The sequence below is a fragment of the Pterocles gutturalis genome, unplaced genomic scaffold, assembly GCF_000699245.1.
Source record: "Pterocles gutturalis isolate BGI_N339 unplaced genomic scaffold, ASM69924v1 scaffold48587, whole genome shotgun sequence".
NCBI lineage: Eukaryota > Metazoa > Chordata > Aves > Pterocliformes > Pteroclidae > Pterocles > Pterocles gutturalis.
In genome coordinates this window covers 1-19484 of record NW_010114612.1, presented here as the reverse complement: position 1 = coordinate 19484, position 19484 = coordinate 1, and the positions used below count along the sequence as shown (strand labels likewise).

The following is a 19484-nucleotide window of genomic DNA, read 5'->3' as shown; positions in this document are numbered from 1 at the left end:
GATCTTTCGAGGTCCCTTCCAATCTCTAACATTCTGTGATTCTGTGTGATTCTGTGATTCTGTGATTCCTACAGGGGTCATGCTTTGAGATGACTCTTGACTCCATCTTGTTTTCAGGGTGCTGGTCATCTCCTGACTCAGCTGGGATTCTGGTATCTGCACCTGTGCAAAGGCAGGAGGCCTGGAACCTCCCACTGAAATGCAGCCCTAAGAATTCACCCAGAGTCTACACTTCCAGACCACGTGGGGTGACTCACGGAATGAAGTAAAGGCAGAAGCAAGCACTTTAGCTCAAGGTATATGTTCCTCTATGCTAAGCAGTAGGCAACTGTGCATCGCCAAAGCCAGTATACAAGAATTCAGCAATACTACAGAAGATTTTGGGAAATTACATGCTTGCTTTTTTTTTTTTTTTTTAAAGGTCTGTGAAAGGAAACAAAGGTTAAATGTCCAAGGTGAGTCACCGTGTGAGCTCAAGTTGTGCTACATCCTCATTCCATCGGAAAACCAGTGTAGTTGTTGCCTGCTTTGGGATAGGTATCTCTAATTTCCCACCTGCAGCAGCTTGGGATGACGGCTCTGTCTTCCAGATCAAAAGAGCCAAAGCGCCAGTGAACATATTGCTTGTAAGCAAGGTGACGCAGCTTGTTGTTGATATTGCTATCTGTCATGTCCAAAAAGGGGTCTTTGTAGAGAAGGGCTTTTTTCAGGGTGTGACTGGACAGCACCAGCTGCCGAAACCAAGGGGAGGTTGTGATGCATTGCCCTTTTTTCTTTCGGCAGCAGAGCTGCTCGTGGTACTTCTCTGTTGGCTGGCATTTGCCACAGAAGCACCACTTTTGGCAGCCTGGGGAAGAGGACTCTTGTCTTAGAGGTTGCCCCAGTTCGTATTCTTCATTATCATGGTTCTCATTGGACTCGCTGGTGGAGAAGCTGCCAGTTTCACAGAATTTCACAGGGTGGCTCTGCAACAACAAATCCCAAAATAAATTAAAGAAAACAGCATTTGCTGCTTCATCCAACTGCAGAGAGAGTTCACAACAGTGATCCTCACCATTGGGTTTTTCATTTGATACAGCACAATAGGGATAATGATGATAGATCAGCAGATCTGGAGGAGGATTGTCTTTCTGTGTTGCCAGCGCCCACCCTAGCGAAACTGAATCGACACCTCCCAAGTTGTTTCAACACTAACGCACTCCCACTGGCACGTACCCACCACAGGAAAGCAGCAATTTTTAGCTGACTTTAGAAAATACATCCTCTGGTCACAGGACCTATTAACTTGAAGCGGACAATATGAATCTAGTTTTCACCCCTCAAAATCTAATCTGGAAATATGGGGGAGGTGGCGGTGGTGGAAACGCAAATCTGTTTGGAATCACATTCCTCAGTTCTCTTTTCTGAAGGGAGGATCCCGAAGGTTAAGTGTCTGTTTTTACCTCAACAACGCTGCCTTCAGTATGCTGCAAGCTTGTTTTCAGAGGCTTCTTTATCAAAATAACATGTGGCTCATCTACATGGGACACATACATCACCTGTGCATCAGAAGAAATGTACACTGTCAACTGGAGTAGTTACGTTGAGAACTGGGGACAAACACAGCATGGATGTGACCTCAGGGCTTGGGTTCTGCAAGCTGTACCTTGATAACAATCCCCTGCAACCTCATGTAGCAAGGGGCCGTATTTTGAGTATCTGGGAAAGCAGGGACATGGGGAGCTGCAGGGACACAGGGAAGAGGAAGAGATGGTACAGAACTAAGTGTAGGAGAGTAGTTGTGCAAGGCCTTCAGGTACTCTCCTCTTCACTCTTTAAAAATACATGCCTAAAATCCTGGGGGATTAATAGTGGCAGCCTAGAGAAATAAATGTTAATGTCTTGAAAAAGAGGAAGAGGCAACTGAAGTTGGCAGGGAAGAAGCTTGGAGAAACACCCGCTTCATGGACAACCCTTTCATGACATCCTTCTGCTGTTTTGAAGGACCACTATTCCCTGCAGGCTTCCCTGATTGAGCCAGTGTGATGCTGCCACGCCAAGGGTGTGTGTGGAGCCCACTGCACTCATGCAGTGCGTGCCGTGCACAGCACCACGGAAGCTTCCTGGATCAGCTGCATTTTTATATCCACAGAGCAGCAATTTACATTCTTTACCTGTTTTGGATTCAGCACAGTGTCATACTTTTTCCTGTCGATAATTGTGTAGAATGGTGATTTGCCGCAGCAGGAGCAATTTCTTATATAAATAGCAAGTTCAATGGCAGTTGCAACCTGCACATGAAAAAAAAGCAAGTAGTGATTCCACTTTCTTAATGAGACTGTATCTCCAGAACCAGTTTTATTAACACACACACACAAAAAGTCTCTCACCAAACCAAAGTAGGAGATCATGGAACCAAGGTTTTTAATGAGTTCAATGCTGTTAAATTTTCTAGCCTTAAAGAAAGCAGAAAAAAAATAACTGTGAGGCAAGATCTTTTACCATTCATTCAACTTAATGGCTTTTCTCTTTTTGTCTCTTCACAATATGTTTTTTCCTCTTTACAATTCAATCAATCCCAAAATTTCATAGACCATCTCAGACACTTTGCAGGGGAGAATAAACAACTTGAGAGGGAAACAGTGGTGAAACACAAGGTTCATGAAAATAACATTATGTCATGATGATACCTGTTATTGTCTCAGTCTCAAACAACAATCCTGCCTCTCTCCCAGCCCTGCCATTTCATCCTCAGCTTTGCTCTCCTATGCTGCCCAGTTCAGTTGGGATCTACTCATCTGACATGACTTCCATCCCAGAATGATGGATAGGAGAGAGGAGAGGGGTTTATGGCAGAAGTGGGGCTAAGGAAATAGCAAGCTTTCTTCTCACTCCACAAAGAAAAAGAATTGCATTTACTGTGCCGAACACAAGGACATCAAACCGTATTCCATAGACTTTGAAGAGGGTTCTCTGCTCCTTCCCTTGTGGTGTCTTGTAGTACCTTGCATATCTGCAAAAGAGTAAATGAAGATCTGTGCAGCTTCCCTGGGGGATATAACGCCATGAGGTGTCGTTTCTTCTCCCTTCTTCCTCCGGCCTTTTCAGGCATCTGAAATGATGGTGCTGAGGCCAGCTTGATGAACAGTATTTTCCCCAGTATCTGACCTGGCAATCTAAACTAAATTAATACATATCTAGAGATACAGACAAATTAAAAATCCAACTAATCTCCAGCGAGTGTTTTGCTGTCTCAATTCAAATTGGAACCTGAAGCTGCAGCAAGCAGTTCAATCACGGGTGAAACAGATAGAAAACTCCAGCAAGGATATGTGAAGAGCTGGCAATGACAAGAGTGCCCATGCTCTGAAGGCTTTAATATTATGTTATCCAAGACCAACTCAGAGCTCCTGAACACACCTCAGCATGCTGGATATCAGCCATTTTCCTTTCTTCGATCAGTAGAGATTGGCAAGAATCATGTGAGCCTTCACTAACTTCCAGTTTCTCACTCTATCAAGAACATGACCCTCCTGATACACAGTTCACCTCAGCTCATGGATCAATAAGCAGTTACAGAGCATGGAACAAAGAGATCTTTTAAAATCTGACAATGAGAAGCTGGCAGTACAGACAAAATCATTACATTAAACTGAAAGACATACTAAAACACACAATAGTACTAATATCCCGCCTCTGAAAACAACACACAGATGTCTTCTGCCTCAGACATGCTGTCAGGACTGAAAGTGCTGTATTGTTCTTAACTGGTTTACTTGAATGATCTCTAAGTCCTGTTCTCCTTCATTTAGATAATAATTTGAACAGGAATTTGCTTAGCTGAAGGGACAGAAGATCAGTTCCAGGGGTGGCAGATACTCACTCTGTCGTTGCTAATCAAAATTTATTTTATAGTTAGTTGCCTGTTCAAGTACCCAAAGAGTAAACTGTTTAAGAGGCTATGTCTGGTGTAAATGCCATTATCTCAGCCCTCTGCCTTCTAGGGTCTCCAGATACTAATTCATATAACAGAGACATCTAAAGAAAAATAAATTTTCCTCCTTTCCTTTCTTTTTAGGTTCAGTCTCTGCTGCTCTGCTTTGCCATCTTGATGCTACAAACCAGCCCAGAGCAAGCTTTTACTTGATTCCACTCTCTTCTGCACATCCTACTGCAAGCTAAGTTTGGCAGACTTTCAGAGTGCTTTTAATCAGAGTTTCTGAGATCACGCGATCATTTGCTTCCCATTCACTGCGATCTGATTTCTATTCTCTGAAGGCAGTGAGTCACTCAGAAAAACACATTGTAATGTGTTCTTCTTTCTCCTTGCTTGAACAGACATGAAATGCCCTTTTTCCTGTGCTGAACAGTTCCACAGTCTGTGCCCAAGACAGGTTTTCTGGCCTTCGAAGCCTGCAGGTCAGTTTGATTTTATTTTAAAATTTTCCTAACTCTTTCCAGGATCAGAAGTTTTCTCTAGCCCTCAGGGTAGAGGTTATTTCACATGTGCTCTCAATGGCATAGAAGCCTTCTCTGTAACAGCTTTGTGCTCAGAGCTGACCTGTTAAGAGCTTTCTTGATCACTGGCTGAAGCTTTGCTCCCTTGCACCTCAAGTAATTCTTTTCTTTTGGAAGGCTAAAGCCTGTTTCCATTTAAGTCTATCATAAAATTCCCTTTGGAACTGAGATGCAATCAATATGGCTCCATGCAGACATAGGTTACAAGCTGCCCAAAGAAGCTTTCCTAACTTCTAGGGCAGCTAGACTGCTGGGGAAAGAGCATTCTGTACATACCGTGGTCTCCTACGTTCTTTTCCAAAATTTTCTCCTGCTATTGATCTTTGTTAGATTTAGGACACTGGGCTGGATGGGCCTCTGATATAATATTTTACATTCTTATGACATGTCACTGATGTAAAAAAAGTTTTGTTGAAATATATTAATTGTAGGATCTTTGCTAGCTCTTCTCCCCTTACTCACTTGGGTAGTTCTACAGAAATCAGCAGCTCTGTTTATACAAGTTGGCATACAAGCTCAACAGTGTGGCAGAGTTTGTGCATGTTCTTTGCCAAAACATCCATGTTTGTTTTAAATAGTATTATGCTAAATTTATTCACTGCTCTTCAACTTTCACTGTCTTTGCTTTTTAAATTGCTGCACTGAACTACTCGGCTCCTCTTTTTTAATTTCGGAGACATTAGAGAATGACACTTCTTTGCCAACAAACTCCTGGTTAACAGATACAGAGTCAGGCCGCCAGGACATGGTCTGGCATCATGCACACTCTCCCAGCAGCCTATGGTGTCACATCAGGGTCCTGCAGCAGAAACTTCAGCTGAACTGCAGCAAAATAATCTTGCTACACACTGGTATTTTGATGCTTAAAAGATAAAAAATTCTGGGCAAACCCATTCTTGGCTTTCGACCCCAGCTGTTAATCTCACTCTAAACATCCTCAAACCTACTCCACTGTCTTCTTCCAAAAGCCTTCTCAGAAACTGCTTTGCCTACAAAAATTAAACAGAAGGGCTGCTCAGAAAGGTTGCTGGCCTCAGCCTCATAGCACTGTCTTGCCTTTTCCTTGTGATCTCCCCCACCTCCCATCTGTTGTTGCCAGGTCAGAGGGAACACCCATATATTGTTTATTTGCACAGCTCCAGCACAATGCAGCTTTGGAATACACTGGCAGCTGCTAGACAGTTATGGCACTCATGTTAGCATCACAAAAGTATGAAAACCCATAATGTAATAATAATCATGCCACAAGTCAAAAAAAGTGTTGTTACATAAGAGTTTTGACCTAGATCTGCGGGACAACTTTACTTCTAAACATGCTGATAAGCGTTTGATAAATGCTTTGTAACTATTTAGAACTGGAGTCAACTCAAGGATTTTTGTCAAAACGTCTCATAAATCTGCTATATGTACACTGAACCAAAAGCTCTAATTTGCTTTTGAATAAATCTTGATTCAGTGAACTGTGGGGTTACCCAGATGGAAGAAAAACACTTTGTTATTTTATTTGTGTTAATTGCCTTGGGAATCTCACAAGTTTAGATAGTTTCAAACCTCAGTTGCCATATGGTGGAATCTGCCCAAACTATTTTTTGTGTTAGCTCCCAGAATACTTGTTTGAAATTTCTAGGCCTTTCGACACAGAAATAAAATCTCCTGCAATACAAGCATGCTCGTTTGTGAGATGACCGTGACGATACATCTCTACAACTGCAGTAACTGCAGGTTAAGGACATTACTACAAGAGTGAAGAAGGAGAATCAAACATCTTGTTGTTCCAAGTCATCATTCCCCACACTTCATCACATCTTTTCTCAACTCAGAAAACATGCTACCTGTTTCATATAACATTTTTTACCTGAAGTGGACTCCAGGTGTTACATCTTTGCTATCAAGGCGGCGGAAACCATACTTTGGACTGCAGTCGTAAAACCAGCTGTCCAAGTTACAGTCCCAGTTAATATCAATGGCAATGATTCCTCCCTAGAAACAAACACAGTAAGCTTAGAGACTAGTGCTGTGATTGCTGCCTGTGCTAAACTGCTGGTAAAGTCAGCGGGGCCTTGAGGAATGCCACTGGCAGGGACACATCTCTATAGACACACTAACTCATCAAGCAGTCTTCTATGGAAGTGACTTGAGCTAGATATGTGAGCTGGAAGCTACAATTCAGGCCTTTCCTATCTTCTATTTCTCTTGATCTTAGTAGTACAAGTGTGGATGTAGCTGATCTACTGTTCGTTTCATTGCTTTAAAACACATATAGGCTCAAACCAAAAGCCTGAGTGCAAGCCTAAATTTTGTAAGCACCCAGTCCAAATGTTTCAAGTTGAATGCATTGTGCCAGGCTACAAATCAAGAAATCTGTCTCAGTTGAAGACCCTGGGCATGACACTTTGTCTCCTCTTCTACCCATCTGTTAATACTGACTTTCTGGAGGTATGGCTGGATACTGTGTTAGGGGCATTTGGCTCAATATCCTGAAGAACAGAGTGAAGATGTCATGGCAAAAATAACTGCTTGACTCTGAGGATAAGCTGCCATTTGTGACAGTCTGACTTTTGGATGATTCCCTCAGCAACATGATTTAGGATCTGCTTGAATAGAATCAAAAGTTAATCACTAGTGACAGCCTTGTACAGGACCCATTTACATGCACTGTGCTTTGTAAAAGGGCCTCTACATGCTACAATACTAACAAAATAATATCAACCCTACCAACACGGGTACCATCCTGTGAGATGTTAAGCACATTTAATTCTTGAAAGTTGGGGTTACGTTGCTTCTCACACAATCAGTTTCTAAACCTAGAACAATTCAATTATGTGGCAGACAGAAAACATGTATGAAGAGAATAAAAAAAGTTTTAACATTGAGCATGAAAAAAAAAGTGATATCACAGACCTTTACTGCCATCTCAGAAAAATTCTCTTTTGCTTCCTGAAGGATATCTCCCAGACGGAAAATTGGACAGAGTGGGGAAGTTATCTTGTTGTATGTGCAGGAAGTATTTAACTTTGGTGGAATATTTAGTCTGTGAAGAACACATGCAATTGTTTAAATTTAAAAACAAGCTGCAGCAGCTACAGATACAGGTAAGGGACTTCACACCTACTAGAACCTGTGTTAAAAGTGCTCGGTGTGTAAGTAATACAAGCTTCTGGTTTTGTAGCTACCAGATCTCTATATCCCTAACTGGGATCTGGGAAACAAATGAATTCTTTAATCTTTGGATATTGTCACCAGCAAAATTTTACCTGTATAAACTAAACACTTTCACCTTATAATTTGAATTGCATGTCTGCTGTGCTATATTTTAGTGATTTTACCCTAACATAAACCCGTATATCAAAATGAACAATTCTGTTGTCTAGTGCATGAGAGAAATAGCGTTATGCTTAGGGGCTCTGTTCTCAAGTTCTCCTTATTTCTCTTGGTTCCTGAGGTATTAATGGGGCTACAGAATTACAGAAACTTGATGTTTGTTACTCAGGCAGATACAGCCCTGAATGTACAGCCTTTTTGAGTAAAGAATGTGCCAATTTATACAATCTTTTTTTTCAGAGCACAACTACTCACTCTTCAGAAAGCATTGAGAGATGTTTTCACTTACATGGTGTAATTAAATTTTGGGAAGAGAACGTTGTTCTTTATTAGCACAGTGAAGTCTTCAGAACTCCTCAGAACAGCAGGCCTAAAAAAGAAACATCAAACTAACTGCTTTTACTGAAATACATCGGTTAATGTTATGCTACTTTACTATTACCTGGAAAGCTGTCAGTAGGAGGAATACGTTGCTAAGAATAACAGATTGAAATGTAGGGAGTTAGGTAGCTCAGGGGATCAAGAAAGACATAGGTGGTTTTCTTAGTTTTCAGTATAAATTGTTGTTTCTCTCTTGCACTTGTTTGTGGGGGCCAAGCCTAACTGGAGCCTCTACATGCAGCTGAAATACAGTTTCAGGAGACTTCTCATATAAATCTTGCTACAGAATAGTAGTAAGAAATACACCGTTTGACAGGTGACGGTTTCTGCACAACGAACTGGCAATTTCATTGCTGGTCCCCACAGGCAGGTGGCCATTTACACCAGAGCTGCACAGCTAGCGAGGGCGTAAGAATGAGCCACGCACTTGATCCTGGAGGATGTCTCTGGAAGTCAGGTGTCAATCTCATCACCAAAGTTTGTCCGGTCTTCCCAGTAGATACCGGTTTGAGGACCTTCCCTGCAGTGGTTTGTGTCACAGCAGTTTGTGTCACTACATGTGTAGGTGGAATGCAAACACGATGGAAAGCAGGCTGCCAGTCTGACCCTTCCTCAGAAGAGTGATTTATCTCAAGCTAATGTGTCAGGAAAGAAGGATTTTTCCCACAAGTTGCCAGCTGGGTAACCTTGGCCCAGACTGTGTGAGACAACCTCTGCTACACTCCAGGACTTGCCAGGGCTATAGGAAAGTAAGAGATAAACTTTTTAGCATTGTTTATCTAGCATAGGGACTGTGCTGAACTGGAATATTGGCATTGTTCCATTTTAAGAACGAGCCAGGAATATTTTAATTTCCATCAAGATAACCATTCCAAGGGGCAAACTCAGTCTTCAACGCAGCCATCCAGACAAAGGACAGTGCTTCTAAGCAGGGAATATATTTCCTCTCATTGTATTTTGAGCAATGTCTCTGCATCATAGATCTGTGATTACAAGAAGCACATTAGCTGGATGACATGCAGTTTCCATGAGGGACTTCTCATGAACATCTTCCAAACCAAGTCAATGAATGAGACTTGATTGCAAACCAAATTAATGTTCATGGATGCTACCTGGACACAAAAGTCACTGATGAGTTTCAGTGTATAATAGTCAAGACATTAATAAGGTATGTTAATTTTTAAAGAACTGAAAATGAATGAATCTATGTGAAACTGTCCATAATTCATCCACTGGGAAGCATCTGGTTCCGAAAAAGGTGTTGTAAACACCTGTCCTTCAGCCAGCTAATCTGACAACTGTGCCCTGCCTCAGGCAGAAATGAACAGTCAAAAATAAAAGAATCTTCTTGCCAGCATGCAATGGCTTTGTTCAGCTCCTGCCATAACTAACTGGAAGGAAAAGGAGGCCCCTGTATAGTTCATGAAAATTACATTTCAAAGGAATTTGGACAATAAAGACAATCACGGGTGTAACCAAAGCCCAGCATTGCTACCTCAGTATCTCAACCAGATGGCAAAGCTTCCTGGGCTCTGACTTTGGTCATATGTATCATCCTGGTAGAAAATAAACATGCAGCTTTGCTTTTTAATCATTCCTCATTTTTTCCTGGCCAATGGAACTTGCAAAGGAACTTTACACATTAGAGGTTTAGATAAACTTCTCATCCGTTATTTTTGGTCTCTGGTAGTGACCGACTACTGGCACTTCCCTCTAAAGTTAGGAAACAAGTCAGAATGTGTCAACTGTGCAATGTAATTAAAAGCCAAATTCCCTCTGTAACATACACAGCAGTGAGCCTACGCAGTGTGACATTTAAAAATGACTGGCAGTCACTGACACTTTATAAAAAAACCCTAGGATTTCATTAACTCAGGAAGCTCATGCATATCTTTCCCGGATGCTGTATGAACAATTACAGCCTTCCTGTTGCTGGACAAAGCCCTTTTCAGATCACAACTCTGTCCACAGAAGGAATTGGAAATTCCTTTAAAAGGCTGAAAAAAAACTCAGCAGAAGGAGCTGTAAGAGGTATTGTGGGCTCTGGAGGGGACCTGGCAATGGAAAAACTGCTCAGTCTCTGCAGAAAACCCCAAATTAGGGAAAAGATGGGATATATACATAGAATCACACTTGTATCTTTTAAAAGCAATGAGTTAATATAAGTGATAATTGACCTAGTTTCTTACACATATATTGCAAAGTTGCTTGAGAGGAGCTAAAATTGATTATCATTTGCTCTCAGAGTATAATTTCCATCATTCCAGTTGAAATCAAACCTTTATAAATTTTTTTCATGCTTTGGCTGATACAGAATAGAAAGAAAACATTTCCATCTTGGAAGACTGTACAGTCATGGGGCTACAAAAAAAGACGGCTACAAGGCCCCTTTGTCCTACTCGCTAGGTCACAGCAGCATTGTTCCATGGAGTCTTTTTCCTTGAGTTTTCTTCAGCTCACTATTACAGATGGCCAGCACTGAGGTTTTCATCATCTACCTAGAGTGGATGGAGAGCCTGTTCTTCAGCCTGAGGTGGATCCCCAAACACGAGCCTGCAGCACAACGTACAGATAACCAACCTACCCCCACTGGTCTGGGAGGTGGAAGCAACCTCACTGCGATAAATGAACCTAGAAAGAACATCTACACCAGAGAGCCCTGAGCCTTGCAGAAGAAAACCCCAAGTTAGGAAACTTTTATTTCTGTCACTGATTAAACCTATTTTATGTGGATGCATTTTCCTTGACATTTGAATTAATGAGCCAAATGCCTCTAGTGAATTCAAGATGAGCCCGTGACATCTAAAACTGTTCCTATGGCAGCTGCATGATGATACAAACTGGAAGCTATGACTTCACTGCAGAATCGTACAGCAGGACAGATTGTTAGAAGTTATTTAGATATTATAATGAGTGTTAACAGTATGGCTATGAAGGAAATAGCTATTATAAATGCATGAGATCTATATGTGCCTAGGCAAAGGGATTATCCTAAAATGTCATGACTTTGACAAAGTAAATCCTTCTTTTGACATAACAAAAATGCAGATATCTCTTTCACTTACACAGGGGGGTTTTCCACGGGTTCCACAGGGCACCATGCCGTGACCTCACAGGTTCTAACAGTTGCATTATAATTCACACATCTTCCTGTTTGAATTCCTGTAGAGAAATGAGCTCTTACTCAGCAAAGACAAGAGGTTTTTTGACAGTTAGAGACAGTTTCAACATGCCAGTGGATTCCTCCTCAAATGTAAGATAGGGAGCTTGACATTTCAGATTGTTGCAGATTTCTATAGGAGGAAGCTGTACCCAAACCATGGTACTGCCACACCTCATCAATCCTTATTTAACTGTTTGCTTGGGTCAACAGTGCTTGTCATTGTTTGGGCTGAGGGTGAAGTAATTTCCTTCACAGTTTGATATGAAGTTACATACCTGAGTCTTGGGATAAACTGCAAAATCAATTGTTTCAGTCTGAAGTTAAATTCTACAAAATGAGCAAATTAAACAAGGATATAAAAGTGGGCAGAAAACCTTAGTTTTTCTGCACTCCTGGAAAGTCAGCATTTTCTGTGAGCGTTTAGTCTTTATCAAGCAAAGTGATAATCCAGCCAGCAGCCCGAATTCAGGGAATCTAAGCACTACAAACAACTCTCATAGCTGATGAAAACGGTATGATGCCTTTTGGGCAACTGGTCCCAAATAAAGGACACAAGTCCCCTGCCTTATTCTTAGAGCTACCTAACCATCACAGTATCTCAAACTGAAAATGCCACTTACGTACCATGACTGTGGATATCTACACTCCCTTTTTTACAGGACTTGTCTGAAGAGCAGATAGCTTTGGGGAAGGGATACTGTAAAAAAAATTACATAAAAGAGCAATATGAATATCTCCCTCTCCACACCTATGTAAAAAGTCTTAGCTTCAATGTAAAAATATCAAATAATAAAGAGAAAATAACAATTCAGAGCAGGCATAACCCTTACTAATTATTTGGCTTAAAGGAGATAAAGGCTCAGCTACCTGCAAAAACAGAGAAAAGCTTTTTCCTTGCTTACAACAACATTTTCCTTTATTATTTATATCTTTTCCCATTTTTCACACTCTCTCCTATACTATTAGACACAATAAATTTAATACTAGACTATTTAATTATTTGTTTACTAACAGTCACATATATTTTTGCCAGTGAAAGTCAACTTGTATTTGGGAACTGCTCTGCAAGGTCCCACTTCTAGTGCAGCCAAATGAAGAGGAGAGCTGCAGCTGACAACTAGCTTTGACCTACAGAAAGGGAGGAGGGGGACGTGTAGTGATGAGCAACAGTAAGAGCACCATATGAGCTCATGACAGCAGTTCTGTAGCTCCATCATTCCTTCAGGTTTTCCTCAAGAGCAGCAGCAATGCCAGAGAAGCTGGAGAGCAATCACTGGCCTGAATGTCATCACCTCCTGAAAGTGATGCTGATAGGTATGTCTGCAAGGTCACTGGTGAGAGGCAAAGTCACAACTGCCAGCTGATTCCCCAAGAAAGAGAAGGAGCCATTAAACTAGATCTTGCATGTTATCTGCTGAGATTCAGACATAAAGAGCAACACTATTTGCTTGCACTGGACTGCTCCAAGGACAGTCCACTCTTTTACATCAACATGCATTTGATACATCCTAAGTATAAATCACAAAACATTACCTCAGGGCACGACTGCTCAAGCTGATTCTCTGTCTTAATGATGTTGGTCACCACAAAAAAAGAGTTTATCGCCTACATGGAGGAAAGAATATGAATCTGACTGAAATGTCACATACTTGATTCAGACTTAAGTAATTCCAGAACATCACCTGGGAGGACAACAGGGCTGTTCCTGCTCTACCTCCCCACGATAGTCACTCAGATTCTACCCGGCTCAAACAGGAAAAGCCGGAGACATCATCAGGGCAGGAATGAGCAGCCAGAGGCAGGAAAGTACTGCTTTTTTTTAAACAGGCATTACAACCAAGAAAGACACACTACCATTAACTGGTAATAACACTACTGTGTTTAGTACAGCTATACTGGAGTGAATCTGTTCCTAGCTTTGATATCATCAAAATACTAAACTGATTATGTAAAAATTGCATAACAAATAGCACCACAGAAGTCTCATAAAAGATTGTATCTTTTTTTTCCTTATATTGAAGGAGGAAGGGAAGATTTGGCTTTAAACATTTGTGTCTCCAATGTAACGTAATCACATTGAATGGCAGGATAGAGACACGTCAGGAAAGCAATCACATGTATCAATGGAAGCTGAATACTGGATTGACATTAAATTAAGACTTGCCTGCACTGGGATTGTGTATTCTGCTGTATCCCAGATCCTGTTGTCTATGTGAGCCACTCCCTTCACACTAGTGCGAACTGAGCTGCTAACTTCCTCTGTGTCCTGGTAGAGTCTGTGAATGATGACTATACAACTGCCCAGATAAAACAGAAAGGACAAATAAGCCCATAAGAACAAAATGGTCAGCTTCTTTGCATCATTCTTGGACAAAATGCACTGCACAATAAAAGTCAGATGGACATTGGCAAGTAATTGAGAGCCTTTTTGTGTGAGACACATGTACCAGCTGGACCAAGTGTGCCTTGGTTTCACTTTCACAACTTTTGGCTTTGTCAGAAATCAACTGATATATGCAAGAAGATAATTTCTATTTTCTCATCCTAAATGATATACACAACATGAGGTGACATCCTGGCACTTCAGATGCCATTTGTGAAACGCCAATTAACTGCAACAGGGCTTGATGTCATCCAAAAACTCACCCATGCTGCATTGCTCTGTACCTAGACTTTGATTTTTTCTGTCACAAACAGTAGTGTCCTCTGTTTGTTTTTTTTTTAAGAGAGCTTAAAATACCTAGTCCTTAACTTTACAGAGTGACTATTTTTATGCCTTATGCTGACTGCTTTAAAAACCTTGACCTATGTTTTCACTTTCTCATTACTTGAATGTGTTAACAAAAGGAGGAAGGATGCCTCTGTTTTTAAGTTGACAGGAAAGTCATCTAGCTCATCTAACTCATAAAAGCACTGCCAACTTTGAAAAACTATTTTATGTTCAGAAGATACTTTCCACACTACATAAAAGTGATATAAAAGGTTTGCTTTGAAAAACAAGCCACAGGAGCTAGCACCATTTCAGTTTAACAACAGACTGTTGGGGGAGGGATAAAATAGTATCTGAAGAACAGAGATACAAAGCAACTGATCAATGTTCCTTTATTTCTATCATCTATTATAATCACATTCAGCCTTTTCCTTCTGGAGAACAGTGCTTTGGGATAACCAAGGCTGGCAGTGGGAAGCCAGCTCTGAGCAACAGTAGGTGGGTATAGTACCTTAATAAGGCAACTTGAGTTTCCTGCAGACTTGATTCTTTGTGAGATTGGGATCAGTGTGCTCAATGTCCTGGCTTGCTGCCCTCCCCTGAGAACGAAACCAACTTCATGAACTTCGGCAGACTTTTTCAGCAAACACTTATCACTGAGAACAGCCCTAGTTTGGCAGCAAAGAGGAAAATCTGCCCTTTAGAGGCAATCAGTCATTGCATATTTCTAAAACTTCTTATTGTTCTTGAAATCTGCTTCAACGGGTGACTTGCCTTTTCACCTGCCTTTGAATAGGAGACTACAGAGCAGACTCTAATCTCAGAAACACTGGTGTAAACCTGAGATTAGTTGGTGGAGTTATTTTGGATTTTTCAGACAAGAAACAAAAGGACAGCATGGCAAGAAACAAAACTGCAAGCATTTTTTTAGAGCAAACTTAGTTAACTCTGCCCAAGCAACCCCGCCTTGTTAGATAACATCCTGCACCACACTCCCACCACAAAGTTCCCACAATCACATCCATCTTCCAGAGTGGTCTAACACCAGATCAATGATCTTGTTTGCTGCCACAAAACTCAAAGCGCTGAAAGCCAAGTTGTAACCAGGCAACCCCTAATACAAGAAACATTTGTTCACATACAACACAGCATCCCGTCACCACGCACTTACCAAATAGACAGAGCAGCGGTTGTATAGAGGAGACACTGCACGTATCCCCATGTAACACTCTGAATGCGTACGTATTTTGGAGATTCGTACTGAGTCAGGCACTCCAGCCGGTCACGTACACCCATTGCTAGCGCCTCCTTAGGGGTACTGGCTTTTGAAAGCCACAGCTGCCTAGTGCTGTCTTCTTTCGCTTCTGCATCCTTCCTGGTCCACCCCACTTAAAGGCACGGCAGGAAACTTGTACGAGAATAGTACCACAGGCCTTTCAAAGAGCAGCAGTTGATGGAATCAAGAACTGCCTGAAGAGCCACATCCTTTGGTTTGTTCAAAGAAAAGGCACCAAATTCCACCCTGGAGTTCCAGAGCTGTTTGCTCAGCACTGTTCTCGTCACCTTCTGTTGACTGCACCATCTCTCCGCAGTACTACTGGACTTTGCCAGTCTGAAGAAACGCTGGGACAACTGTAGAGATGAGGCTAAACGGGTGGAAGCCAGTGTCACTTTGACCTCCTTCTGGGCCTGACTCTCCATCACCCAACACTTTGCACCAGTGCAAAGAAGGTGTGATGCACTTCTGGACTGGGCAGATGCACGCAACACCCACTTCACAGGGGTGGCAATGGCCATGGCAGGGCAATGGTAAAGCAAGCTTTTGGGTCATGAACAGCCACAGAGATCCAGCTTCTTATTTCACATTGCACGAGACACCATCCTATTTGGTCTTGGATTTGTTTTATATCAGGTCATGGGATTAAAAGAGAGCAACAAAATCACTACTCCTCTCAGCAGAGCCCGTACAGGGCACATTCTTTGGCTGCAGCCTCTCCTGCTCCACAGAACCATGCACAGCCAGAGCTGGTCAGTGTGCTGCAAGCCAACGATTTGCATCTGGTCCAGGGGGTCCAGGAGGAGGTCTGAGGCTACCATCTGGCACTGTAAACACAGGAGGTGGAGCTGTAAAGATGAAGAGCTGTAAAGGTGGGACCTGTAAATCTCAGGCGCAGAGTCTGAAAGCAAGAAGTTTGGATTGGAATCCATTAGATCCAGATTAAAAGGACCAGGGTCCTCTCTTTTGCAACAGAAGACCCACATAGAGGCACAAAATATACAAACCCTACAACACAGATCTAATGTTTTTCTTCCAGTCCTTCAGCATTTTAAATCACCTAGGATGCTACCTACGGCTGTAGTCATGACAAAATATTCAGAACCAGACAGGCTTCTTGGCTGTCGGTATTGCCTTAAACACTTTAGCACACAGGAACAAGTTACATTCTGCACAAACAGGCTTAATGTTTTGAGACATCAGTGATCACTCCTTAGGCTTTTGCTGACCACAGACCCTACTGCTACAGTTGGTATTAGTGACACTTCAACAAGCAAAATCCTGCTACATAACAACTACTGAAAAAAGCTGTAAGTGGAAAGAAACAGAAACAGACCTGGGATGCATTTAGGTGCTAAAATAGCCACAAAGAAACTGATTTTTAATATAAGGCAGTCAGACCTGTGTGTACATACACACAACACAATATTTATAATAAGAGACAAACAGTAAGACTCAGATTGCATAAACAAAGCTGAAGTAAGTGTTGTCTTATCTTCCTAAATGCTCTTGTTTTCACATTAACATCTTACATCTGTTTGGGATCTGACCTCAGCAGCTCGGCCGGACGTATTCATCTTCTTGCCCATGATGTTCCCATATAAGGTGATCTCTCTTCGCCCGTGGAGCATGATTTTGATTTGCTCAGGTTTCGTTCCACTCTGATTTGCTGGCCTCTATGGTCGAGCTCTCTCACAGTTTTTCAAGGCAGTCATCCACACAGCAGTAGCTATAAAGGGAGGAGAAAGTCAGGAGGGAGTAATGAGGCCGTGCCTGCAGATCTAAAGAGCTCTGGATAGTTTATTCGCAGGCTCCATTCCCTTTCTTCTGCACGTTGCCTCTGCATGATGCCTTTTCAATAAGCAGCTTCCATGAGCCTTTCCCAAGCAATATAAAACACAAGCCCTGTCCAGAGACCTGGATGGAACTACAAGCCTGAACTGTTCTAACAACTTTCATGTTATTAGGAAATTTTGCTTGAAACCCTGTATCACTCTCCATGCAAACTTGGGAATTTGGAAAATACCACCTCATCCCAACTAAGATAACTTAAGACAAGTTAAGCATCAAACAACTATCTCAGCTGCTTCCTGTACGATTCACCAAAGCTGCATGTCTTTTATGTCTGTAAAGAATCTGTTGTGATACAGAGGTCGAGACACTGCGATAATCCTTAGTTTTTTTTAAGCATAAGTCTAAAAATGCAGACACCACTACAGACTGTAAATATCGAACAGCAGGCAGGCAGCCTAGGGTATGGCTACTTTGGTCTGCATGGACAAACAGCACAAAGCCGCTGGATGAAAACATACAACTTCAAGGATGACACAGGATCCCCCACACCTTCCCCAAGCTGTGAAGTCCCATAGAACTGGGCTCCAATGTATGATTTTGCTCCTGCCTTCAACCAGTGGAGATTTCAAACAGGCCACCAAGCCAGAGCTCAGGCAGTCCAGTTCTCATGACATCTGGACATGGAGGTCTCCTTCCCCAAGAGTCAGAACAATCAAGACTTCATGGCTTCCCACCGCAACAGAGTGAAACAATCTCACCATCTTTTTTCCTTCTCATCTTAGCATTTCCTAAAGTTTTCAAACATCCTTCCTCTTCTCTATCTGTTGCCTCTTTAGCGTTACAGAGACATGAGAGGAGGGGAATGGTCCTTTCCTTCTTGGAAGGTGTAGGGACTGAAGTAAGTCTGATGTAAAGGAGAATCTCAGAGCAGCACCCTCCCACTGTGCCCAGCACAGGTCCCTCTCCATCCTCAGCACTGTGGGCACAATCGCTCTCTCCTCTGCACCAAGGTCAGAAGAACAGATGTGTATCACTATTTATAGAAACAGCGTTTCTCCAGCATTAAGTGGTGGACCCACATCCACCGCTCCCTATTACCTATTAATGTGGTCTACAGGGAGCAGAGCTGGCCTCCAGTGCCTCCACGGGAAATACTGCTTTCGTTTGCTTTCTCCGCACATACTATACGCTCAAAATACTCATCAGAAGAAAAGCGTAATTGATACCAGGAAAGCATGTTAAGGGAAAGTAGATCTCTTCTGGGAACTTGTAGGTAAATATGATTCCTAAAGGTCAGTATACAGACTGAAAGCACAAAGGAAACATGATCTGGTTTTAAAGTTCAAATCCAGGAGTCAGGAGACTTGGATTATGTTCCTGGCTCTACCACAGTTCTCATGCATGATCACAAGCAACCCATCCATCCCCTCTGTAACTTAGTTTAGCCAGTTAAAAGCTAGGACACCAACACAGTGCTACTTCTCAGGCTTCCTGTGAAGGCCAGTAAATTAGTATTTTATGAAGCGTTTTGTGTTCCTCAGAAAGAAGGAGCTAACCCAAGACAGACGCAGTGCTTAGAATTGCAAAGTATTACATTTACCGTTGCTATTTACTGAGTCAAATTCTGCAGTGATTTACAACCTGTGCATCTCAATTGGCACCGATTTAATGACTCACTGCATATTTTAATCCATCATCTGTGGACTCACATGGGATTCTAAGACTATCCAAGAAGCTAGTTGCAATAGCAGAGGCTCCAAATTCCACCTATTTAAGGTTGAAGTATGGGTTTTGAAGGGTCTGCAACAAAGAACTTGCAGATTGAGAAATACCTGTTTCATGAACAAGTTTCACTTTAATACAGTCTATTTTTTTTTGTTTTTTGGAATTTTTGAAGATCCTGTCCTTGTTTCAGATTTAGCACAGCTAGCACTATATATTTATTGCTCCTTTGAGGCACACTGACAACTTATATTCAACCCTGAGGACACAAATTTTCCATTTGCTCCTAATGAAGCCTGGGCACAGTTCTGGCATTCCCGTTCCACACGGATCCTCAGTGCACGTTCCCATTTCAAAGAACTCAAGTAACCATTCCCCCGATACGTACATCAGCCGCACCTGACACCTCTTTATGCTGTCGAAGGCTGCCAGAAATCTCAACTGGGTAACCGCATCAATCTGTTTGTACATCTCCTACACACGCGACAACAGCCTCCCTCTTAAGAAACCGCAAAGCTAAGTATATACCTCCAAAGGTGAATCGCAAACCTATTTCTGACGCTCCTCGCATGGAGAGCACTTGTGCTGCGAAGAAGCCCCAGAGACACTTGGCCCGTGGC

At 42.1% G+C, this 19484-nt stretch overlaps 1 protein-coding gene across 1 annotated transcript; it reads right to left on the bottom strand.

The window, feature by feature from the left end:
• Positions 1–491: 491 nt before the first annotated feature.
• P2RX7 (purinergic receptor P2X, ligand-gated ion channel, 7) lies at positions 492–15368 on the bottom strand. Its single transcript, XM_010074872.1, has 13 exons — positions 15244–15368; positions 13527–13659; positions 12896–12967; positions 11987–12059; positions 11265–11361; positions 8108–8188; positions 7399–7528; positions 6353–6477; positions 2899–2992; positions 2370–2435; positions 2154–2270; positions 1443–1538; positions 492–965 (listed from the first exon to the last, which is right to left on the bottom strand). The coding sequence occupies exons 1-13, from the start codon at positions 15366–15368 to the stop codon at positions 492–494; spliced, it is 1683 nt and encodes a 560-aa protein (XP_010073174.1).
• Positions 15369–19484: the final 4116 nt, after the last annotated feature.

What these genes read in the sequence shown, in the direction of transcription:
- P2RX7 (XM_010074872.1), bottom strand. Translation starts at nt 15,368, where the DNA reads ATGGGTGTACGTGACCGGCTGGAGTGCCTGACTCAGTACGAATCTCCA. An exon ending in TTGAGCAGTCGTGCCCTGAG is followed by an intron (nt 12,060 to 12,895) that starts GTAATGTTTTGT and finishes TTTTTTTTACAG; the next exon opens with TATCCCTTCCCCAAAGCTAT. An exon ending in CTGTGCTGAATCCAAAACAG is followed by an intron (nt 1,539 to 2,153) that starts GTAAAGAATGTA and finishes TCTGATGCACAG; the next exon opens with GTGATGTATGTGTCCCATGT.